The 25,663-nt window shown below is 42.0% G+C and overlaps 1 protein-coding gene across 1 annotated transcript; it reads right to left on the bottom strand.

The window, feature by feature from the left end:
- Positions 1-1,560: 1,560 nt before the first annotated feature.
- On the bottom strand, positions 1,561-25,663 carry hdlbpa (high density lipoprotein binding protein a). Its single transcript, XM_049587988.1, has 28 exons — positions 25,562-25,663; positions 21,318-21,389; positions 16,643-16,757; positions 16,394-16,557; positions 14,836-15,051; positions 14,539-14,745; positions 14,216-14,431; positions 13,928-14,134; positions 13,719-13,826; positions 13,524-13,628; positions 12,885-12,963; positions 12,665-12,804; positions 12,476-12,580; positions 12,263-12,376; positions 12,055-12,141; positions 11,830-11,961; positions 10,394-10,612; positions 9,763-9,984; positions 9,435-9,653; positions 9,186-9,324; positions 8,554-8,702; positions 8,366-8,470; positions 8,138-8,272; positions 6,357-6,500; positions 6,056-6,235; positions 4,804-4,920; positions 4,544-4,684; positions 1,561-2,951 (listed from the first exon to the last, which is right to left on the bottom strand). Exons 3-28 carry the CDS (start codon positions 16,716-16,718, stop codon positions 2,862-2,864), a joined length of 3,816 nt encoding a protein of 1,271 aa, XP_049443945.1. The 5' UTR covers positions 16,719-16,757; positions 21,318-21,389; positions 25,562-25,663; the 3' UTR covers positions 1,561-2,861.

Raw genomic sequence — 25,663 nt, 5'->3', positions numbered from 1 at the left:
TGATATTTTGCCATTTCATGTTTAAACACCTCAGATTTGGTGCTCATTCTGAGATCAGGCTGCCCCCGCTGAACACGACAGTCCACAATCTCATGAGTGGATTATAATAATGACTTCTCCTCTAGCACCACCCTCAGGCCAAAAGGTGAGAAAGACTCAATACAGGGTGTCTGCAACTGACAGACACTAATATTTCATGTTTCTTAAGACCATTTGAGATCATTTAAAACCTAATTTAAGACTGATTCTTACACAAATCATCTGAGCTCAACTCATTTTGACCAAAAAGAAATTAAAATATGGGTACAGCCATTTAGAAGAAAATGTTTGTGACAGTAAAGATTGAACAAATTCAAATTTTAGACGTTTAAATAACTTTTATGTCCTAATATTTATATTTCATTTTAAGGTAAGACATTTTAAGACCTCTTAGGGATAGTTCAGTTTTTTTGAAGTGGGGTTTCATGAGGTATTTATCCATGGACAGTATATGACATACAGTAGACGTCAGTCAGCACCCATTCATTTGGAGAAACAGGCTGGAGTTCAACAAAACTTATTTCAGCCACCTTAAAAAAAAAAAAGTCCCACCTAAATACATCAGTCTCAGTTTAAGTGTACAGTGTATTGAGAGTATTTTCACTGCTTCACCCTAATGTCAGTGATTTTCAACAGGAAAATTAAGCCTTTATGTCATTCTCTACAAAGCCAGACTCCATTGAGAAAAACAGTGATTTCACATCACTGAACACAGAAGCTGCTGCTCTACTGCTGCTTCAAACAGTAAATTAGTTTGTTTTATTGTGTGACTTTGGCATTTGAATAAGTTACGTTTGATTCACCAAAGTCACACAATAACACAAACTAACTAACTGAACGAGGCAGCGGTAGACCAGCAACTCCTGTGTTCAGAGTGCTAAAATGACTGTTTTGTCAATGGAGTCTGGTGCCTTTGATGAAAGCGTAGATGACAAACTGAGGTCGTTAATGGCCTCCCTATTGGAACAGGCTCTCTGATACAAAGCAGTACATTGCTTAGCTTCTGTGTCAGCCTCCAGCCCTGCTTCTCCAAACTGGGGTCATGCTGACTGACATCTATTGTATTTAATACACGACTTCAGCTTCCCATCTATGCTCTCGTCAAAACCACCAGACTCCATTGACAAAAACAGTAATTTTAGCACGCTGAACATGACAGCTGCTGGTCTATTACAGCTTTGATCACCTAGTTAGTTTGTGGTATTGTGTGACTTTGGTGAATCCGAAGTAACCATTTTAAATGCCGAAGTCACACAGTAACATGAAACAACTTAAAGTTTGAAGCAGAGGTAGACCAGTAACTCCTGTGTTCAGTGAGCTAAAATGACTGTTTTTAATCAACGGAGTCTGGCTCTGCAGAGAATGATATAAGGCTTAATTTTCCAGTTGGGAAATCACTGTGACATTAAGGTGAAGCAGTGAAAGTTCCAGATTTACCAGTATTGTTAATTTCACAGGTTATATTCTCTGAGTAAATGAGTGACGTTGCTCGTTGCAAAAGAATCAAAAGGCGGCACAACAGAGATTTTCAATTTTTATTGACTTTTTGGACAATTTCTTTTCCAGTGTCATCCGTAACCGTTCACTTCAATGGTATTTGCATAATCTTTCATTCAATGCTAGGAGGATATAAACCAAGGTAGGCTGATGCAAGGTGTTGAATTAGCAGCTGGCGAGCTAGATCTGCACTCCTCAGGCAAAATTAATCTTGTTTCAATAATTATGGGGGGCCAAAAATCTTCCCAGAGCTTTCAGAGGAACAACAAACATACCTTCCAGTTGTCCATTAAAAATGCACCCAGACATCACCTCTACCTGGTTTGTATCTTTCTAGTTGTAAGGCTGATAAAAAGGGCCATTGCTATTGAACAGAACAATCTGCATAGCAACTGGAAGACAAAGGGACTGGACACTGACCCAATACAGAGGATGAGTAACACAGGACATCACTAGACAGATAGTTGGCACGAGATGGTCGGCTGTTTCGCTCACAAACACATATTTTGTAAAGTGATTTAATGTCAAAGAGTTCGTTTGACAGTTAGTGTGAGGTTTGATACGTTGGAGCTCTAGGCCTAGTGTTGTGAGAAGTTTAGTTCTTGCTTGATCTCCAAGCATCTGGCAGTTTGAACGGGTGCCATCCTACAGTGGCTGGACCCCCCCCCCCTTCCCTCCCCTCTTTGTAGAGTTTACCAATTCATAAGGCTACAGAGGTACGTGCCACTACTTGACCATATTCACAGAAGCACAGTTAACGAGCAAATGGAAAAATGTGACGGAGGACAACCACTACAGTGTGCTCGAGGGCTCACGACTGACAATGTTCACTCAGCTACATGAGTAAAGCAGGCAGGGGGCGAGTTACTGAAAACAGCCGGCGTCACCGGCGGTAATTCAATCCCTTTACCCCACCCTGCTGAAGGCAACTAAGAGAAGGGCAGCTCCAAAAAACTCATGTCTGGCCACCGTTGAATTTGGTATAACAGTTCAAACCACAATGAAATGTCAGGTCTAATCAACACTTAAATGTTGTACAGACTGTGTAGACGTAACCGCAACATCTGTTCAGATTTCTTTTTTTTTTTTTTTTCTTAGCGTAAGACAGCATTATTTAATGCAGGTACAAAGCTCACGAGTCAATTATCTGAAAGCACTTTTAGACTGATGAATCTGCCAGGGCAGACCGGGGTAAGTACACAGAGAAGGATGACATTCTCGGAACTGAAGACTTTTAGGGTCAGCGGTCAGTCCAGGTCAAGAGGGGGGCGATGAAGGGGAAGATTGTGTCCGGTTTAGTTCAGGCCCATCTGTAGCAGCATGGCTTAGAAGCGCTTGGGCCCCCAGGGAGAGGCCTTTGTTGCCACTGGGGCTCCGAAGCTGGGGAAATCTTCAGAGCTGCTCATATCAGGGGCCTAGAAGTAAAATAAATAAATAAATAAATAAATAAACAAATCAGGTGTGACCATTTTTTTTGCGGCTTCAAATTCATTGTTTTCAATGTACATGTGGGGCAAGTGCGCTCAAACAACAGAGCAACACCACGCATGTGTTCCCAAGCGCCTATTGTTCAGGGCCTGATGGCTGCGTCCTGAGATAAACCGAGTTCAGCTTTTGGAACACAGCAGCGCACATCGCATGTCATGTGACGAGGACCAACCAATCACAGCCGACAGATGTCTCTCCCTTCGTCTGAAAATTACAGTCTGTGATAAATATAAAGAAGAAGCTGGAGCCTATCCCAGCTGACATTGGGTGAGAGGCGGGGTACACCCTGGACAGGTCACCAGACTATCACAGGGCTGACACATAGAGACAGACAACCATTCACACCTACAGACAATTTAGAGTCACCAATTAACCTGTAACTATGAAGTACAGATGTCCCCTAAACACCTCACATGCAGACCACCAGTAGATGCTAGGAATGCACCCATTTATCAGACAAACATCGGTATCAACTGATCTTACTGTCCACGCCTTATCTGTAAATATAATTAACTGATGGAAGTGGCCCATGTTTTTCTGTCGTGTCAAATCCATTTTGTGGAGGTTAAAATGCAGGGCTCCAGACTAACGGCGTCCCACCGCCGTGGGGACAATGGAAAGTGTGTCTGGGACAAACAGATCTTCCCCTGGGACACCTTCGGGACAAAAGGATGCAGTGCTAATGACGCGTCAGAGGACACACCCTGTTGTTTCCCTCATCTACATAGTGAACAACAAATCTGTGTTGACATAAGCAGTTGAAGCAGTTTTTCAGAGAGATGTTTTGACCATGAAAGACTGTTGTATTTAAGGTTGTTTCATAAATTTCTATGATTGAATTTATGCTTATTCAAAGGAGGTGAAATGATGGACTGAAAGACTTTAGATTTCTTTGTTTCCCTGGCACAAAAGAGGAACTACACGACAAAAACACTGGTATCAATAATCGGCCAAAGTTCACAATCTGTGCATTCCTTGTAGACACTACCATTTACAGATGTTTCCTAAATGCAGGCTACTGCATGCTGGCGAGAGCTGATTGTTTTGTGCAGTGACTCCACAATTTTGCCCGCAGCAAGAACGTTACATAAGGCTACTATTTCAAAATCAAAGACTGTATTTATTAATCAGACTGCTCACATAAGAGCGCAGCACGAGCTAAGCGCTAAATTTTTTAATGTATGAGCAAATCTCAGAGCAGATCAGCAGAGGGAGCAGATGAACACCCCAGCTACGTCATCCCATGTTCCCCCAGCATGCTCAGAAAGCACACATTTATGCCAAGATGAGAACTTTGGGGTTAGGTGTTAACGTGGTTATTAGGCGGTGATATTTTCCTACTGGACAGATTATCAAAAGGTTTACACCTCCCCTCTTAACCTTACTTAAAGTTCCTTTGCATCAGGCCGTTCTCTTCCGACAGAGGTGGTTACATGAGGCAGTTTTATTCTGATTATTAGTAGAATATTAGGATCCGTGTAAAACACACCTTGTGTAAGGCTAGAAGGAAAATGCTCACCTTCTCACTGCCAGTGGCCCAGGGAGCCTCCCTCACCACGAAGCCTTTGGATGGGCCACGTTGTTCATCCATGGCAGCAGCGCTTCCTCCAGAAGGCCTCATGTAAGCCATCTTTGCTTCGTTCTCCACAACATCTGCCATCTGACAGGAAGCAGCACAGAAAAATGTATCAGTGCCAATTAGGAAACAAGACATGTTACCGGCATTTCTCATGTCATAAACTGTAATAAGACATGTTGCCATGCGAGCAGGAAGCTTACGTATTCCTCTTCCAGGTTCAGCAGGTGGTCGATGGCTTCATCCACAAGCTCAGGGCGACCTGTGACTGTCACCAGGTTCGGGTCTGCAGCTCCACTCTGAGGAAACCTGAGATCAACCTGAAAAACATGGACACCAGGACATGTCAAAGACTGAATACTTTATAGGTATACTGTGCAGGATTGTTGGTTACTGTTATGAAGCGCTCGCTAAGTGAAAGTGAAAGTTAAACCAGACCCAGTCTCATGCTCATTTGGCGTTACACCCCCTCTATATTTGCTTTTTAATGGGTGCTGTGTCTCTTGGAAACCCTCATTGATTTATGGCCAAGTTCTGCAAAAGGCCATTGCCCTTGTTTGTAAGTGATGGTGCCCCCTATTGACTGATTTCACAATAATTAAACACACAAGCTTCAGCATTATTATTTAACATACTCTGCAAGTTTTGTGATGATTGGAGAATCTATTTTATGATTTATAGACTGATTTGTATTATCCCACATCCTTTTTTTTTTTTTTTTTTTCCTTTGCACGTGTGGTGCCCCCTAGTGGTCAATTTAAATGAGACTTACAGGATATGTTCCGGATACCTCTGACAACATTGCTTGCAAGGTTTGTGATACCAGCCCATAGGTTGTGGAGTTATGTGCGGAGCCACTCCCCCTCTAAAATTCACTGGTCAATATCTCCAGAACACAATGAGGTATCAAAAACAGTGTTGGTGATAAAATTCTGGAATAATCTCACATCATTCTGCTGATTTAAGGTAATTTTTCAAAAATGTTGGTGATATTTCGTTAAAAATGAGTTGAAATCGAAAATGCATACAGTACAAATTACAACAAGGTATTTAATATCAATGGAGTCTGGTGGGCTTGGCGATAGTGATTTCGGGGCTGTTTCTGTTGAAACAAAAATGATCTTATTCTTGAACAAAAGGTCTTTTTCTGTGGAGATCCTCTCCATAATGTTGTCATGTTTCCCTAGTGTGTATCTACATGTAGCAGTGTATGTAATGGAAACATTTGCAGCAGACAATATAAAGAAATCCATCACTAGCTGACGTCCGTTTGTCTTGAAAGTAAGGATTAATTTTACACGTTAACAAAAGCGAAATCTCTTTAAGAAGCAGCACACAGAAAACAATTGCTTATGAAGTTCTTACTGATGAACACAGAAAGCTTGAAAAACACTGTGCACGTCCACTGCTGTGTTATTTTATCCCACTGATGTCGTGTCCTCTCAGCCGCCTCACCTTAAACTCATCCATGATCTTGCGGATGCCCTTGCCGCGGGCTCCGATAATACGGGCATGAACCCTGCTGTCCAGGTTGATGTCCTCAGAGATCATCTCCTCCAGCTCATCCACTATAGCCTGGATGGCATCTCGTGCTGCTATGGCTTTGTGCTCATACCCTGTAATAGTAATCTGATCCTGTGGGGAGACAGCAGCAACTTTAACATGACATAAAAGAAAAAAATTAATTATTCTCTATTCTCATGTGCCAGTGATATAAAGTGGTAACTCAGCACCACCTGCTGTACTGATGGAGTACCTGGTTCTCATCATTCTTCTCTGGGAACTGGATGTTCACGTCGTGCTCAGTGCGGATGTTTGTTATAATGGCGCCCTTGCGGCCGATGATTTTGGGGTGATATTTGGGGTCCACAGTGATGGTCAGTTTGAAGCTCCTGAGTGCCTGTAGATGGGATGATGTGAACAAAACTCTGGGTTAGAGCTCCACGGAGTTTCTACTTCTACTGGACCTGGTGGTCACCTGCCCTCCCGCCAGTGTTACTTCCTGTTTAACGGTCCATATTCTCTCTTTAACAGAGCATGGGGTGTGGTAAATAATCTGATGTAATCCATTACTATAGAAACCAGATTGCAGCTACAGTAGCTTGGCAGACAGCAACATGGCACCCAATTTGATGATTTTAATATTTATGAGAGCACAAATGAGACAAGAAATAGCACAGCACACTCCTGCAGTAGCTGTTGGTTGTTTTAGATTCAAGGTGCCGTTTGGCTGCTGCTGCACTGAAGAGCTGGACACAGTGCACTGCAGGAAGGATGGACATGTGGCCGAAGTCCGCAGCATGAAATAGAGTTATGACACATTTTGGAGGTGCGCCGTCCACCCGCACCAGCTGCTCTCGCCTCAGCTCCCAGCACGGACGCTGCAGCATCGAGCAGCAGTGATTATTACTTTTTTTTTTTTTTTTTTGTATCTCTAATGGGACTTTTTTGTCTGGTTGCTGCATGGAGATGCTCTTTATGTCTGGGTTGAAAGCTGTGCACTGAGGCCAATGCTGGTGGACAGTGCAAACCTTCTCCAGAAATCTCCAGAAACCGCAAGTCACAAGGTGAACCTTGGCAACATGTTGATCCATCCTGGGGTGCGCTGTGGCCGGGACACGGTAAAGAAGAGAGTGAGTGACAGAGAGATAGCCGGTCTGTTGTGCCGTTTCTGCTGGTGGGATTTTGTGTAATCCACTGTATTGGCTGCACTCAATTATCGCACATACAAATGCAACTATGAAAATGAACAACAGACTAAACTAAGATGGAGGAAACTAAAACATCAGATGAAGACCCTCAATTACCTCTTGTAATAGGCTGGCTAACTAATGTTATACCTGGGGCCGCACCGTGAAAATCTAACACTTGAATCATCAGACCTCTCCGTTGACTGAGATTCCCTCAAGTCAAGCAGTTATTTTTCTATTTATTTTTTAATCAGTCAGTGTGCAGTGTACTTCTGAATACGTTTCAGTTTCCCAGATTTAGCAGCAGAGTGAGCACTCCTTGCTTTCACGCTACTCTTTGGTAGAGGCAGCTGCAGACACAGAGGCAGCTGTCCGGAGAAAGAGTGGCTTCGTGAATTTACAGCTCACAGCAGCTTCATACTATTCAGTCTCTGGCTTTAGTTTGATAGCTTAAAGATGTCGTTACACAATCCCTATTGGTCATTGGCGCAGTTAGGTTGTTTACTGTATTACTTTAATGTCACCGTCACCCAACATGTCCTGCTGAGCCCAATTCAAATTCTCAAACTCCATATGGGGAAAAAAGGAACCAATACTCGAATTGTTGTATTGAACAGTCAAATCTGATTCACCTGACGTAATTCTGAGTCAGGTACAGCCCCAGTTATACCTAACTAGGCTAGCCAAGTTAACTGCTCCATGAGAGTGTGTGCATCGTCTACGCTACAGAGACACTTCCACCAGAAAGAGTTAACCAGAAGTGGCCTGCCTCAGTCCACAATAGACACACACTCTGTTCACGCCTTAAACCTCAAACGGTAGATGAAGTTCTCCACACAGTACTAACCCGATCCTCCTGCTCGGCCTGCAGCTCTTTGACACGCTCCAAGAGGCCCTCTTTGGCGCGGTCCAGGTGATTGGCCAAGCCGGTGATGGCGATTTTATCAGACTGCTGGTCAGGAGCAGGCACTTGAATATTAACCTGGAGGCACAAAGTGATGTCTAAATGAATCAGAAGCAAAATAAAAAAAAACATTGTGCATCTCTGTGTCAACATAAAGCCTGGAACACATACCTCAAATTCATCCATCATCTTGCGAATTCCGCTTCCTTTCTGTCCAATGATGTAACGATGAAGCTCAAAAGGCACTTCCACCTCCACAGTGACGGGAACCAAGGCCTAAGAAAAGGAGACAGGTGAGTTGTTTGGGAACAGAGCGACAGATTGGAGACATAAAGCTGAGCTCTGTTGTAAATACTGACCTTCAGTGCTTCCACGGCAGCGTCACAGCGCTCTTTACGGCCAGAAAGCACAATCACATCGCACTTTTTGGGTGCGTTTGGATCGACGGGCTCCTTCACCTCTCCGTTGGCCTCGCCATTCTCCTGAATAGGAGCCTCTGCTGGAGGTGCTGCAGCAAGAGTGAATCAGAAAAAGTTTGGTGAGAACATTTTGGACACTTCTCACTCTCCATGGCTGATGTAGATTTAACAATTGATGTCAAATGTTGGCGATATTGATCGGCCTGGTCACAATTCGCCGAGCAGAAGAGGAAAAGCTGTCAAATCTTGTGACCGTCATTTCAGGTGCGCAACAGCCGTGTTTGATGTGAAAAAACATTACCCTCTCAAAATTCGTAGACTACGCAAATAGTACACAGTGTACAGAAGTATCCGATTTGAGACACAGCAACAATGTTTTTCAAACTTTGACTGTTGATAAAATTGTGAATTTTCATGTGATCTAAAAAGTTGTACTGTTAGATATTTGCCCAAAGTATGTCCATGTCAGATTTCTAGGCTTTAGACCAATCAGATCAAATGTTGTAGCATTTCTCCGTATCCTACTAAACACAGTCTTTGGGCACAAGTGTTCACACCGCTCATGTGTTTACCTTGTGGGTCTTCACGCTCCGGGAACTTAATCTGTACATTGTGATCTCTGGTGATCTGCTGGATCCGTGAGCCCTTCGGACCCATGATGGAGCGGTGGAACTTCTGAGGAATCACACACTCCATGGTCACTTGAGCATCCTGGAAAAGAGAAAGTTCAAATGGGTAAAAATTAGAAGTTGATAAAAGGAAAAAGACACACACACACACCATCGAGACCATCTTAATGAAACATAACTGTATCTACTCACCAAGTCCTCAACAATCTCCAGCATGCGCTTTTTGGCTGCTTCCACACATTCTTTGGCTCCTTTGAGGGTAACCTTATCGCTCTGGGTACCCGTGCGAGGGAAGCTCACCATCACACCACCATACTCATCAGCAAGATCCCTCAGGACCTGGCCACGGCGAGCCACAAAGTAGCGATGGTGCTTTGGATCAACGCTCATTGTATCCTCAACGACGTTGTCCTGTAAGCAAAGAGTTAGAATAAAGTAAGCTGTCGTAAAGCAAGAGTAAAAAGTAAAAGTACACACAGATTTAAGCTTTGCTGTCCTGCCATGTTTTAACTCATCTTACCAGACTCTTGATGAGCTCCTCCAGCTCCTTCTGGGCATCCCGCACTGCTTCTTCAGTGCCGACCACAGTGATGAGCTCCTGGTCTTTGTCCTCCGCGGTGGGGAAAATGATCCTGGCCCCAGTAGTGTCGCGAACCTTACGGATGTTTCCACCACCTTTACCAATGAGGAACTTGTGGTACTCTGGCTTCGCACGCAGCTCAGCAGTGTGACTCTTTGTTTGCTGAAGAAAAACATTTACAACAAGAAATTTATTACAAGTCAACCTCAATTACAGAGGTCAGAACATAACTTTAGAATATAACAAATGGGAAATTCCTTCATGCTCAGCTAAAACTCAAACCCCTGATTTTAATTTGCTTTTTTAAAATATGCTAAACATCATTTCATCTTGAGGGAATAAACTGCAGCGGGCAAAACAAATTTCAGCCTTTACTCGTGACAACTTTGCAAGAGCTTGTTGTTTTCACTCTGACAGCTGAAAGGACAGAGGTCCTCAACATGTGGTAACGTACGACCAGCGCTGCACAGAAGCAGCTCTTTGCCTTTTCCCCCTCCTTTTATGCCCCTGTCTAACAGCTGCCAGTTTAGCGAGGTCAACAGCAGTTCAACTTTTTATCTTTTATACAAACCTTCTCCTCTGCCAAGGCAAGCAGCTGCTGCTTGGCTTTCTCCACCTCTTCTGCAGGACCTCGGATGGTGACCTTATCGATCCCTGAGCCTTCAGTGGGGAAGTGGATGTGCACGCCACCGCACTCCTCCATGATGGAGCGCACAAAGCGGCCCTTTGACCCAATCAAGGAGTTGTGCAGCTTGGAGGGAATAGACACCTCGATCTCTGTGATGTTTGCCTGAACACAATGAGACATGGATTTAGTCGGTTATGCCAAAGCTTTAGAGTGACATACATAAACCAGGGTTTGTGCACATTTTTACCAACACATTTCAATAACTTTTTGACCGTACATTCTCTGAAATGTCTGTGATTGACATTAGATGAAAAATAAATCTGTAGAAAAATTTGAGCACTTGTGTTCACCACATGGGAAAATCATGACATAAAAAAGCTGGTGTTTGTCTTTAATTCTCACTAATGTAATTCCAACAAGCCATTTAGTCTCCTTTAACGCACATATACCCTTGATTCATACTCATGCGCTGCCTTGGCTTGGTTTGGCATGTCAGCCATGCATGGCAGGAATTTGCGCCTCCGGTACAATGGGGCTAACCGTCTGAAGGTGCCTTTAACTGATAACAGGCTTGTGTTGAGTGATGACCTTTAAAAGCAGCTGGCTGATCTACGGTTTAAGTCTCTCGCTATTTTGCTGCATGTGTTTTTCCACAGTGGGGCAGGGAAAAGACCTGTTGGAGGTGAGCTGTCTGCAGAGGTACAGTGAGAGCCGGTTGTCTGCAGCTCTTCATCAAACATCTCACTGTGGCTGTTTCTGCTTTTACTCTCCCTCCTTCTGTATTAGTATTATTTGTTGAAGAAAAGCAGCTAACAAAGTTCTGCTAATTCATAGATGAACACATTTTATTTCCTATACATTCTTCACAATAAAAGTCCTGTTATTTTGTTTAGTAAATGCTTTTATTGTGAAGCGGCAAAATAAGGAAACGCTGGGTTTTCATCAGCAGTAACTAATGAGATTCCTATACAGCAGACAGTGAGCATTAAACAGTAAAATAAAGCAGATATCTAAAGTAAACAGAGAAACTAAACTTCAGATTGAGTGAAAAGCTGCAAAATTACTGATAACTGAAAACATGGAGACTTTACATCTCAGCTAGGTAGAGGTGATGAGGTGTCTGACTTTGACATCACCTACGCAGAGAGCAACATAATGTCAAATGATGTGACTGGTCTGCCTGAACATTAAAAAAAACTGTACATAATCTATTTTACAGGTATGTATGAAGCCAATTTCCACGACTTTTCCATAACTTTCTGGGTTCATTTCTTTTTGCAAAACTTTTCCAGACCTGGAAATTGCCATTTTCAAATTCCATGACTTTTCCAGGTTGTTCATGACCATCAAACCTGATTTACATGCGTGCATGTGCTTACCAGCTCCTTCTGAATGGCCAGGATGCGGTTTCGTGCGACCTCACAGTTTGCCTTCTTGCCTGTGATGACAATCATTTCTGAGTTGCTGTTCTCAGCAGGCAGGTCGATTTTTGTGTTAGTTTCCTCCCGAATCTAGAAAGCAAAGAGGAAAATATATCGTCAAGTCAAACATGGACACCCTGAAGACCTCAGTGAACTATATTCATAATTTTAAATCTACAGTACCTTCTTGATATTTGAGCCTCCTTTTCCAATTATGTTTCTGTGGAACTGCTTGAAGATGGGGACTGAGAGAGAGAAGCTGTTCTCCACCTGACGAAAGGAATCACAGTAAGTTAAGAAAGTGCTCTTCAACCTGGACGCCATTTCCCCATGCGTTGTGTCTATGTGACTAACAGTAACAACAGGTTTTTTTTACATGTAAAAAACGTACCATCTCAGCCACTATCTTCTGCATGAACTTTGCGCATTTTTCCACCTCATTTCGTGGGCCTCTAAGTTGAACGACGTCACTTTTCTGTGCTGGGTCGGGGAAATTGATGATGACCTGGAAGAGAATATGATTAGTGTTATCTAAGAACATGTAACGGGCACAGTACAGAAATCATCACCATATACCAGACAACACCGATAGTTACCAACTCACCTCTGGGAATTTGTCGCGCACTTCTTTTATCTTCTCCCCTTTTTGGCCAATGATGGCTCTGTGAAAACGCTGTTCAATGATCAGGTCCTTTGTACGCTCATTCTCCTGCCAGAAAGAGACAGGTTGTTTAGTGACAGCGCATCAGGAAACAGTGCAGTATCTCTCCTGTTAACTGCAGTCTGAACTCACCATGCGTGACGCAAGCTCGAGCAGCTCCTTCTTGGCTTCCTGTACACCCTGGGGATCCCCCTCAATACGGATCAGGTTGCTTTTCTCATTGTCAGGGGGGATGCGGACAGTCACCTTGTGCAGCTCTTTGATGCGGTTGACTATAAATAAAAATGTATAAATATAAATACACTTTCTGTTGCACTGTTGCAATTCAATACACAAGTGTTACTGTACTTACTGTTGACACCTCCTTTTCCGATCAGGTGTCTGTGGAATTTTGGATCCACGCTGATCTCTGTGTAGTCCATACGGCTTACCTTTCAGGTGCAAGCAGACAAAGCATGAATATCACTGGATTATATCACGCCTGAACATACATTTCACATGATCATTCACGTGCACTGGCCTGCTCTACCGGTGTAAACAGGAAGCACTAGAACAGTTTAATCTATGGTTTCAGAGGTCTCCATTTTAGGGGCTCAAATACACCAGTGTAGTGTGGAAGCTAAGCGTAAACACAGCTAAAGTTATGTTTTGAAATAAAAGCGCTAGCGTGGATGCAGCCCCGAAAGCTCTGTTTTAGTGCCTGTGTCTTTGAGCCCCCCCAGATAATCTCTGGCGATTAACATCTGTCCCACAGACAACATTTAGGCCTACGCACTTAAGAAACAGTGCCTGGAAGAAGATCAGCTCTGCACTCAGGATTTCAGGTAAGTAGGCTATGATACATTGCTTGTCATGGTTGCACTTTTAGGTTCTGATTTTACATAATCTACTTTCTAGCACATGACCTTTACATTTAAAGAACCCTTCTGATTAGCTACCAGGCTCTGGGTCTTGATCTAAGACATAACTGTATAGGTAAGTCAACACTCACCAAATCTGTAACAATGGTTTCAATCTGGCCCTGCACCATCTGCACATCTTTGGTGGGACCCTCCAGGGTGATACGATCTTCTCCCTCGGTGAACTCAATGTGCACCTGAACGCAAAATACATCAAAACGATAAGTTACAAAGTGAAGTTTAATAATGTAATATTGAGAGTTAAGAAGTGCATCCATTAAACAGACCTTGGGCATTTGTTGGGTAATCTTGGCCAAGTTCTGCCCCTTCTTGCCAATAATGAAACGATGAAGCCAAGAAGGAGCTGAGACCGAGGAAACAGTGTAGCTGTTTGCCTGCAAAGGAAAAAAAAAATACTTAAAGTTACTCCGCACCACTTTTTTAACGATTACCTACATTAAACCTCATCACTAGATCATTTTCAAACATTCCAAACCTTGGCATAAACTTCAGTGAGGGCCTGACCCAGACGGTCCGGCTCCCCGCGAAGGATGACAGTTTCTGAGCTGCTGTCAGAAGGTGGGATCTCAACTGAGACACCAGTTTTCTCCAGGATCTCCTGCAGGGTGTTTCCCTTGGGGCCAATCACATACTTGTGCTGAGACTTCTTCACTTCCACTGCAATAGTGGTGGCATTCTTCTTCTGCAATGGTTGCACAGGAAATTAGTTTAGCACTGCTTCATACCAGTGTGATCTGTGTCAACACAAACACTTTGATGTTACCTTGTCTTCATAAACTTTCTTGATCATAGCCACAGCAAGGGCCACCTGCTCCTTCTCCCCAGTGATGACAATCTCCGTCTTGTTCACACTTGGAGGGGGGACATTAATGCGGGCACCGGTCTCCTGCATCATCTCTCCTACCAGTTTATTGTAGGCTCCGGTGAGGAATGGGTGGTACACCTTGTCAATGTTCACCCTCTCCACAGCACGCTTGTCCTAAAACAGTACAAAGCAGAGGCAAAAAAATTAAAACGTATCCTAAAGCTGCGATATACGACACATATGACAATGGAGTACGTTGACTGTGTCAGGAGACACGTTACCTGCTCAGCAGAGATCAACAGGATCTCATGCTTTGCCTTCTCCAGGCCCTCCTTGGTACCAGAGATCTTGATCTGGTTACTGGGGTCGTCAGGTCGTGGGATCTGGATCTTGGTGGCAGTCTTGAGCTCTAGCTCCTGAAGCTTCTCCCCGTTTTTGCCGATGACAAAACGATGGTGCTCCTTGGGGATGGCGACAGTAGCTGAAGCCTGTTAAAGATTAAAATGTACATTTGGCACTACTGTCTTCAACTTTTAACACGTTCTACAGTGATTATCATCAAAGGTGAATCTCTTAACCTGAGTCTGCAGTCGGGACACAATCTCCTTACGGGCCTTCATCACGGCATCCAGCTTTCCAGAAACCATGATGGAGAGACCCTGATCTTTTGCCAAGGAGAGTTCCAGGTGGGCGCCGGTCTTGTGCATGATGTCCACACAGACCTTCGCTTGGTCTCCTTCCCCAAACTGGTTGAGGTCCTTGTACTTGCGCTCCTCTAGCGGCACATGGAAAACCTAATCATGACCCAAAAAAAAAAAAAAAAAAAGGTTAATATGACGTCATAAACAATTATTACATCAGGATTACATCAATAAAACTTACAAATAAACGAGACCCACTGATATTAAAAACAAATACATGTTTTGAAACTCAACTGTTTAGCAGCAGCCACACCTGAACTAATACATGGAGGAAATTTATTTTGTACATCAGTGCAACTGTACGGAGTACTGTATGCCGTAACGTACATAATGTACAGCTTAGTGTACGTAGTGAATGAATGACTATTTCGAACCAAAATAAAAAAACAAAAACAAAAAAAACAAACAAGATGAAGAAAACAGTGTCCGAAAAGGATTAGGCAATAGTAAAATGTATGTCCCTACCCCTTTCTTACATTTCTTCTTTTAACTCATTATTTCAACAAATTCCCAAATTTATTTACAACTAACATACAATTATCCCCAGATACTGCCCATGACTTTAGCTCATGGAGAACCAAAAAGTACAGCTGGAGTTGAGCTGTGCTGTACCATGTGGTGGAAATGTGGCATATCAAAATATACTGGGATAATTCATAGAAATGATCCGTGGTTAATGCTGTTAGTTGCAGGTGTGTCTTTGCTGCTACGACAACTCAAAAAGTCTGCAGTGGAAAAAGGTGTCTTTGGCTATAAAGTTTACGCTATAGAGAAGAAAAAAGCTGCCACATTAAAACCAAGAGTTATTCCACTTTAAAGCACTTGTGGTGCACCAACGCAGGTGGTTTTAATTACTGTTGCCTGATTAGCCCTTTTCTCACGACTATGTGGGCACGTACAGACTGTGCTCACTCAACTTACACCTTTTTTCCTTTTGGATAAATGAATCTATTTTGGTGACCTCATCATTTCCAGCATGGCTCTGCCCACCTTCAACCCGAGAAGAGGACAAACCAGCCACATTAACTGAAAACACCTGTGTCTGGGCATTAAATTAGCCTGAAACACCTGCAGAGAGAAATCCATCATAGCCAGACGGACACAGTTATTTAAACTCTTCCCCCAGCAGGGGCTGCATATACTGCGAGTCACTCTGATTTTGCCTGCAAGGCAGATTTTTTGGTGAAATTGTTTTATTTCCTGGGCTTACTATCCCTTTATCTACCATCACATATTCAGTGGAACATGGTGAGGAATGTTTTCTCAGAAATTGTGAAAAGTATTCTGGGAAGTGTAGGGGACCACCAGCTGAAGAGGTACAAATCTACCCTCTACCATCATCAAGAACACCAAAAAACACAAATTTAAAAAATTACTCACGCAATAATAAAAATACTGTTTAGTTCCTGTGTTGGAAATGTTGAAGATGTCATACCTGGGTGATAACAGAGGACTTGAGAGGACGGATCTTAGTCCAGGCGTTGGCAGTTTCCTGGGTCCCCTCAGGTGAGGCCGCCTTCTCGGGCAGAGGTGGGAAGGCGTCCTTGTAGGTAGGAAGGGCATCCTCTTCCCCTTCAGCACTGGGTCCTGCCCCAGCAGCTGAACAGAGAAAATAAACACATGAGTCCACTCATGGCTCTGCGTCTCACAAATCAAGCACAACCTTAAAAATTCGAATACTCACCACCACTCTGCTCTGGCAAGAGCCCACTGCGGTGCTCATTGAAGCTTTCCTGCGTAAGTACAGCGACTGAGCTCATGGTCAAAATCCCACGTTTACACAGAGTCCGAGTGTGCCACTGTGGAGAGAGTTTGCATTATTTTCAGGGAAGAGTTAATATCTTAGAAGGCCTTGAAACCCATTTTCTTAATCAGCTTCTTACTATGAAGGATGGGGACCTACATCTATACAAAATGATCTCCCAAAGTTGGAACTGTGTTGGTTGTTTGTGGGTCATTTGTTTGTCTTACATATCTGAAGTAGGCTGGGCGTCGTTGGGAAAGGTTGACGTGACGTATTCACAGGGACCAAACAGGACTGAGCAACATCTGAATCAAAATCTGATAACAGTTGTGAGGTTGTCTGATTATGTCAGACACTGTCAGTCAGATGTGATCAAACCTCTCCGCACAATCCTGACGAGGCAGATTAGCCGAGTGATAACAACACCCAAGGATGTTTTTTGTTTTTAAGCTAACTCTGTCTGCTGCTTGTTTCATACTCAACACTGAATTTCAGGGGCTTAAATGAGACAGCAATATTTTGGTTACTTTATTATTGCCAAAGTACAGTCTGTTGGTTTTGTTTTCTCCTGATGTAGGCTTAGAGATGGGAAGCAAGAACCGGTGCAATGCATTGGAATCGTACGCCTCTAAGCTGATCAATTCCTTATATTGATGCCAGCATGTTTTTCTGACAGTTGCGCATTGCACACTGACAAAGTCATGCCTCTATGAAGCTTGGGCAGTATCAAGGTATTACGGCACACCAGGGTATTTAGAAATCCCAAAGGTAGGCTTTTCAGTGCTGCTAAAACTACAGACATTCTTTTTTTGATTAAACTGATAGGAAGAAGATGTATTGAAGCGATGTAGTGCACAGCACCTGCCACCAGAGGTCAGTCTCTACAGGTGGAACAGGCAGCTGAGATGGTGGGGATAACATTAGGGGAGGACAGGCCTGCTAAGACAGAAAAATGCCCCTGCCCGTTTGGGAGAACTGCCTCGTAAAACTATGTTGACATGATTTTTTTCCCAGCTACAAAAGCAGTTAATGAACCACATGATTTTATTCAACACCTCATCCCAGTTTGTCCCACTGATGTGTCTGTATCAGTCACGGCAAGAAGCGCTTATTACGTATCTATTAATTATTCTATGAGCTTTCAGTGTTTAAACTTAGCACTTGTCTAATTAGGCTAATTGCATATTAGAAACACAGTATTGTAGACTAGACAATGACTATCACCAGTAGCTCAGCTTTTTGTTGTTGTTGTTTTTCAAACAAATACCATCATATATTGCACACCCCTGTGAAATGACAGGAAGGTATGAAAAAACAGATACTGTCCAAGCCTCCTGGAAGCAGGAAGGAGTCCTGACGGAGAGAGGAAATAAAGGTCCAAAGTGTGGCTTCATTTCACACAGAAAGATGACAACAGTGCTGCTTGTAACAACTTAGATGATTTCACATTCCTTGGAAACACCAGCAATACGCTGAATCATCTTCCTGAATCATCATCTGAATTCCAGCAATGGCATGAAACTACACTCCAGTGCTGCTGCTTCCCAGTCGAACAGCACGTCTGTTACTGAGAGTTAATAATCTAATGTACAATGACATTAGCACCACGCAGGCAGGATTAGCACGTTAACACTGATTTTACGTAAAACCCTGCCAAACATCTGGATCTTCAGTTATCAGAGAAAATAGCTGACCACACATTTGCAGTAGCTGAGCTGGCAGCCCCTCTGCAATGAGCCAAACAGCTTTGGAAAAACACTCATTTTTAACATTTAACGGTTTAAATCTGTGTTTGTTCTGTCTGTTCGTTTAATTTAGAGAGGAAGAGACCTCTGGATAATTCAGCTCTGGTAAAAACCTTATGAACAATGAACACTGAGGGAATCCTCACTGGGAGTTCAAGCCTGGCACGCGAGAAGTTTCAGCTGGCTGCAGTCTTCACCACTAAATGCCACCAAATCCTACACACTGCTCCTTTACTGATCAACTTTACCATTTTTTGTAAATATACACTCATTATGAACTTGATGCCTCAACACACTCTATAAAAGTAGGGGTGAAATTCAGAGTGTTTATTTACAAAAACATGTTTATCAGTTTGAAAATTAAATATTTTTTGTTTGTATTAAAATTTAATTGAATAGTTTTACTTTTTGGCTTTTCTTTGAGGTAATCTCATTTTGTGTTTTATATTGCTTGTTTTAGAGCTTTACATTGTCATTCTGTATTTTTGTTCCATGTTGTCTGTCTGTAACTTATGCCGCCGGCTGTCTTGGCCAGGGCACCCTTGAAAGATTTTTAATCTCAAGGTTTTTTCTGGTTAAATAAAATGAAATAAAAATCTGCGTAAGCCTACTTTTTTTCCCCATGCAGAAAACTGATAGGGAATCAAAGAACTGGACGAATGCGCAGAATCAATAACTTCATTGGTATCAATAAAATCTTGTCAATTTAACTGAAAAAACAACGTCACATTTAATAATGGATTCATGCTTTACTCTTATTTTAATTGTTACTGCAAAACTGGGCTACGACAACAAGAAGGTGTCATCATTAAAACATTTTTTAACCAGTTATTGTAGCTCTGTCTTTTTGTTTTGCACATCAGCACTACCAGGGACTGAGATACGACCAGTTCTGATCTAACTAAGAAACTGACTTGCTCATCTGTAATTGTGGCTAAATCTAGATCCATGTTTAAATGGCGGAAAAGGCAATTACCCTCTGAAGAGTCACGTGCACAGCTTTAGCATTTTATGCGAGCTTATCACAGGTGGACTTTGAGATATTCACCATTATCTAATCTACCTTTATCAAAAGAAGCCGTGTGTCTCTCAGAATAGTCACACTTGTTGTCACATTACCATGTCAGCGCTGTGTTAATGTTTGCTGAGACTGTGAGTGGTAAGTAAACAGATTATACTTTAGCACCACAAAGAAAACACTGGTGTGGGCAGGGTCACAGCTCCAGAACATGCTGTCTCTCTGGAAGAAACCAGTTTGTCTTGTGTTTGACGCTCTTTGTCCGGTGCTATTCTAAGAAGTGTAACCGAGTGAGTAGGCTGCAGGGTTAAGAGGATTTTTCCCCACTGACCCCTGTGTATGTCAGTGTTGGATGGGATTAAAGCAAAAATCCACCGACACAAAACTCAGACGTCCTGTCTTATAAAAGACACCCACACAGCTATTTGGATTTCTCTCTTATAAATGCTGGAAGCGCTGATTAAGTTCCATTAACAACAATTATTTTTGCTCTGCAAAGGGAAGAAGAAACAAATGAGCGCTCCGACTAAAGCTTGATTCCATTTCACTGTCAACGATGAAACTCAATATATCATCAGGAGTCGCTGGCAGAGAAACTTCAATCCTGGCCAACAGGCGCAGAGGAATGTGAAGTGTTTTAGGGTGGATTTTGCCCCCAAGCATGCCTGAACTCATCTGAAAGCACAGAGAGGCTCCTGGATGTCAGAGAAAACTTGTTGATATTAAAAAGAGGTTGTTTTTTCTCCACAGACCAGGCAACTGAAGGAAATTCACCTGAAACTTCAACACGGCAGTTTCCCCCTACACATTTTAGACCACCCTTTTAGTGGCCTCTTCCTTGTCAGGCTTCATAGACTTAAGGCTGCTCTGCCCAGCACTTACTGTTTACAGACCTTGCTGCCGAATCAGGTGTGCGAATGAATCAAACATTTAATATGGATTTTATTATTCTGACGTGAACAAGTTTGTAACAACAGTAGTTTGAGTTTGGAGGTGTCTGCTTTGTTGATTTATTTGTTGCCTAAGAAGGTGCAGCACACGTCAAAGTTTTTATACTGGTTAAGTTTTTAATACACCTCTTATTATTTATCATTTTCCTTCATCTGTACTCTTGCTGTCTTTGTGCTGCTGTAACAACTGAATTTCCCCTCTGGGTATCAATAAAGGTTTATCTGATCTCATCCAGGATGGGAGAAGACAAAGCCACGCCAAAGCTAAACAGACTGTCAAGTATTTTTAAATGACGCAAATATCTAAGAGGTTATGTAAGGTGCACATTTTCATGCATGTGTCAGTTACAGCCAAAATAAAAGTGCAGCAGTTGAACAGTTAATGGTAGAGTTTTCTTCCTCCTGAATTGACCAAGTGTAATGATAAAACAACGTCCTCTTCGGCCTGCTTTAACTTGAAATATACTGACAAAGTGGAAGGGAGGTCAAGCGCTATGAAAACAATTTTCTCCAGAACATCCAGCTTACTTTACGTTAGACTATGTGACAAAATCAGTTTTGTCTTTTTCATGTCATGGTTATGTTTCTCAGCTTGCTTTGGACATCTAACGCCTTCTGCTGGCCAAAATTAAAACAATTAACAAAAGAAAAGAACAAGGCATGACGTACTACTCTAAATTCCCAGATATTCTGGATTCACTTGTGCTAAATGTCAGCGAGAAAACATCACTGCAAGCTTTGTACTCCACAACCCTAATTATACTCCATTACCACTGGGCTAATTTCAAGCTGTGGCTGGGGTGGGCAGAATCACATTTAGGGTAAACAAAACCATATGACGCTAATTGCCTTAGATGGTATTAGTGTCAGTACTTACAATGCTAATAGATGTTGCGACTTACCAGCTAAATGGTCAGTTACCAGATAATCCGTCCTGTAAAGATGCAGTTTCCCGTCAGCCTGCCAGCTTTTGCCTGAAGACGACAAAGAAAAAAAGTTAGCTGTAGTTCCAAAGACAGATAAAGATTATTTCGGGGGGCTCATTTTAAGACTGACTACTACAAGGTTATATGTGTACAAATCAAGTTATATTCTCAAAAATATCCCTATGGTTAATTTGAAATACTGCTAGGTGTATGAGCCTTGCATCAAGCCCCATTAAGTACAACTTCTAAATCGAGAGTGATACCGATACCAGTAGTGGATATTTTCCTACAGTTATTTGTTTAACAGCTAAAGCAGTAGATTTCAGACAGGAAATGCAACGTGGCCTACGTGCGCACTATATCATTTTCTGCTGCTATGGGTCCATCAGTCAAAACAGTAACAAAAGACGAAGCAACGCTGTCATCGCAGTCAGGTTCTCCTAGTCAGAATTCCTTCCGTGTTTATCGTTCAAGAGGTTTTAACCAGGAGCCAAATTATCCACAGAGGTCTCTTTCTCTCTAAAACAAAAAGACCCTGAGATTGAAACCAGTAAAAACACAAAGTAAAGCAGTTTCACATTAAATATCAGTGCTTCTCCAAAGCTGTTTGGCTCATTGCAGAGGGGGTGCTAGCCCAGCTCCTGCGAATGTGTGTTCAGCTTTTTTCTCTGATAACTCCTCTGAACAACTGATCCAGATATTCAGAAGGTTTTCACCAGGAGCCAAATTATCTGCAGAGACCTCTTCTTCCCCAACTGACCCCGTGATTTAAACCGATAAAAACACTGAATAAAACAGTTTAACATTTAAAGTCAGTGTTTCTCCAATGCTGTTCGGCACAGCAGGGGCTGGAGCTGAGCTGCTGTTTACATTTGTTCAACTTGTGTCTCTGGTAACCAGATGCTCAGTGACTAAAATCCATCATTCAGTTGAAATATATAGTTAAAAATGACTAAAATCTAGAAGTGTAATGTGAAAATTCGAAAACTGGATACTGAACAAACTGGATAAAAAGTCAATTTATGACAGCTTCTGGCACACACCAACAGGCGTCAGCAACAGACATGGACTGTGTACTTGATTAAATTGACAGATTCCTCTGGTTTGAACATTGCTGGAAACGTTCAAGATAATGCAAGTACACAACTCAACAATATATAATTTGGTTGAGTTGTTTTTGGACATAGTAATGCAAAAAAGTTGCACATCACATCTTTAAGTTGCATGTTTCTTGACAGCAGTGCCTCTGGTGAGACCAGCAGGAAAAATGCTGCCACGCTGCCAAAATACTGCCGCCTCAGACAACTGAAACCATCCAGAAATTAAGAAGTAATCAGATAAAGCTGATGCCAAGAGGCGCATTACTGAACTGCAGTAAAGTACCGGTGCCATTGGAGCTCACTCTCCTTGACAAGCATCTGGCTTCCAGAATTAGACAATACCCCGTCAGACAGAAAGACGGACCTGGCAATTAATGAAGCTGCTGTGGGTGAACCAGGTATATAGGTCAATGCTCTCTTACGCAAGAGCCGACAAAACTACACAATGAATGCGTCTTATTAAAAGGGTGTGATTATTACAGGCTGTTTGATTTGACAAGGCGTGACAGTTTTGTGCAAGTAAATAAAACATTTTAATGGTCTGCCAGTGGTGTCACCAAACTCCTCTCGAACCACAATGTTTATAGACTTAAATATTTATAAAGACGACATTAAGTAAGATGTAACTTACGAGAATTTACATTTCGTATTTGGTGTAGTAGCGTTAGCAGAAATGATCAAGGTCATGTCCACAAATCGTACGATATTGTCCATATTGTGTTTAAATGCATGTTTGCTTACATAGGAATGTCACCAACAATGACAACTCGATTTGTATTCTATTAAATGAATCCCTAACTAATTTGAGAATCCATTTATCAGTTTGAGAGTTTTTTTACACTTCTTCATGTGAACACTAGACTTGCTACATCACCTACAATAATTGTTTACTCGTGAATAAAAACATTTACCTCAGTAATTATGGACCTGAAAAGACAGAAGAACTATACTTTTTGTAATCTACTATAACTTCAAACATCAAACTGTTTAGCTGTGTTTCTTGGTAGTTTTGATTTAAAAACTAATATTCTATGGCAAATGGGTGGGTTTTTTTGCCATTTAACTGGTTGAAAGCCCATTCATTCATTTATTATTGTTTGGCCTGTATATGGCCAACAACTCAAAAGTTTGGCCACCCCTGAACTAATCAATTAACTGCAAAAATAATCAATGAAAATAATCACTAGTTGCAGCCTTAATAAACGGCAGAGTTTGAAAGTATCTTGCCTGTTAAGGAATGACTCTATAGCCCTGTGCTAGATGTTTAATATTTATTTAAGTGCACCTGGGGTAGCATTTATTTAATTGTTTTGGTTGGGTGGTTTTATTTTATGTTTTATTTATTTAGGATTTTTTTTTCCACAATCCAATTCCAATGTCTGAATATTCTTAAGCATTAAAAGTTCATTGCTCTTTGAAATGTGTACTTGCATTATTATACCATTATATTATCATTATATCTGTGGCATAAAATGTTCTTAAAATGACAAATTATAATACAATAATAGTGGTGGGAATCACCAGTTATACCACAGTAATATTCACGATACAACATTATTGCAATTTTAAACAGTTTATGATATGTCGAGTATTGCGTTAAAATATATTACCTATATACTATAGGTAACTATGTCCATAAAAAAAAATGTTAGCATCCTTTTTAATCTAAAAAGATGAAGTTTTTAGTTGATCTGTCTCACTTTGGTTATTATTGCAGCAAACTGTATCTAGTGGACTGAAAAAGCGATTGATTTTATTATTCTAGTCACTACCAAAACTTTAATTTGTATTTGGGATATCAATAATTCATATAATTTAAAAAAAAAAACAACGATACTATACTATACTATACTATACTATAAATCTCTATGCTTTACATCAGAGCGACAGTAAGGAACCACAATTTCTCCCTTGGGATGACTCAAGTATTTCTGATTCTGAATAATATAGTTTATCTCAATAACTTCTAGGACAATATATCGCCAAACCAAAGTAGATCTGGTGACGGGCCTAGCTTTAAAGCCCACTGCTATACAAGCAGCAGTCAGTTAAAGGATCTCCATGTCTTATAATGACACGTGTGATAACAGGATGTTTTGCTCAAACTATCATGTCATGGATGCAGTTGAGTGTTCAAACCGGTGACTAATAACTACATTAGTCACCGGCTCCCACCACACACCACTCAAAGCGGTCAACCAACGTAGTTTAGATAAAACTACGGGTCGTATTATCTAACCTACCTACGAGGTCATTCATGTTAATGAGCTGCTAACAAGTTAAAGCTGACGTGCTCGTCTGGCTGGTTAAATTTGCATTAACATTAGCTGCGGCATGACAACCTTCGAGCCTATATAAATCCCAGATTAAGGATTTAAGTGGCTGGTTAGTGTGGGTGCTAGCTAACATGATATCAAGTTAACTAGCTGACAGTTGCCAACGACACATTACAGTCTATGCTAGCTGCCCGTCATGTCGGCTAATGAAAATGGGACTGAGATCGAGGCAAACTAACGTTATCTTTCCTGTCAGGGACATGAAGTGAACGTTGGGTGTTTAGCGAAGATGTGTGCCTCTTAATAGACGTGGGATCAAATCACTGTAGCACCGGTTACTAGCTCCAAACCACTAGCTAGTTAGCAGAACTTGCTAAAAACTTTGGTGTGTGCGACTGTGACACGTAGCTGCTCGGCTAACGTGTAGCTTGGCTCACTCAAACAGCCCTACACACAACTTCGAGCTGTACATTAGCCAGCTAATGACATTAAGCTAACACCGGATTGAGAATTAAAATAATAACCGCCACACTCAAACACCGTGTCATTTCTAAAACAACAGAAATTAGCCCACACAAACGGTCGTAAAAGTTGTGCTGTAGCCTTTAGCTAGCGAGCTCGTGTTAGCTTTACAGTTTGTTCTAGTAGCTCGCTAAGTCCACGTAGGCATACAGCTGAGCAGGGGGAGAAATCACACGGAGTCAGGCCAGAACATACTGTAACGTTCAACGTTCAACGACAAACTGTGCCCCCAACAAGTACCACACCGCAATGTATAAAACACGGCGAGGTCGTATGTAACGGTTATGTGATCATAGTCCGTATAAAACTGTAAAGTACTTACTTATTTTATGTTCTCGTCTGCCCTGAAGGTGCAGAAGCTGAGATGAAATTCCACTGGCGAGAAGGTGGGATTGAAGCCTGACGGATATATACCAGAGCCGCC

This window comes from Epinephelus fuscoguttatus, linkage group LG10 (genome assembly GCF_011397635.1).
Source record: "Epinephelus fuscoguttatus linkage group LG10, E.fuscoguttatus.final_Chr_v1".
In the NCBI taxonomy this organism is placed as follows: domain Eukaryota; kingdom Metazoa; phylum Chordata; class Actinopteri; order Perciformes; family Serranidae; genus Epinephelus; species Epinephelus fuscoguttatus.
Note: the sequence above shows the minus strand (reverse complement) of the source record. Positions and strands in the feature narration are given on the sequence as shown.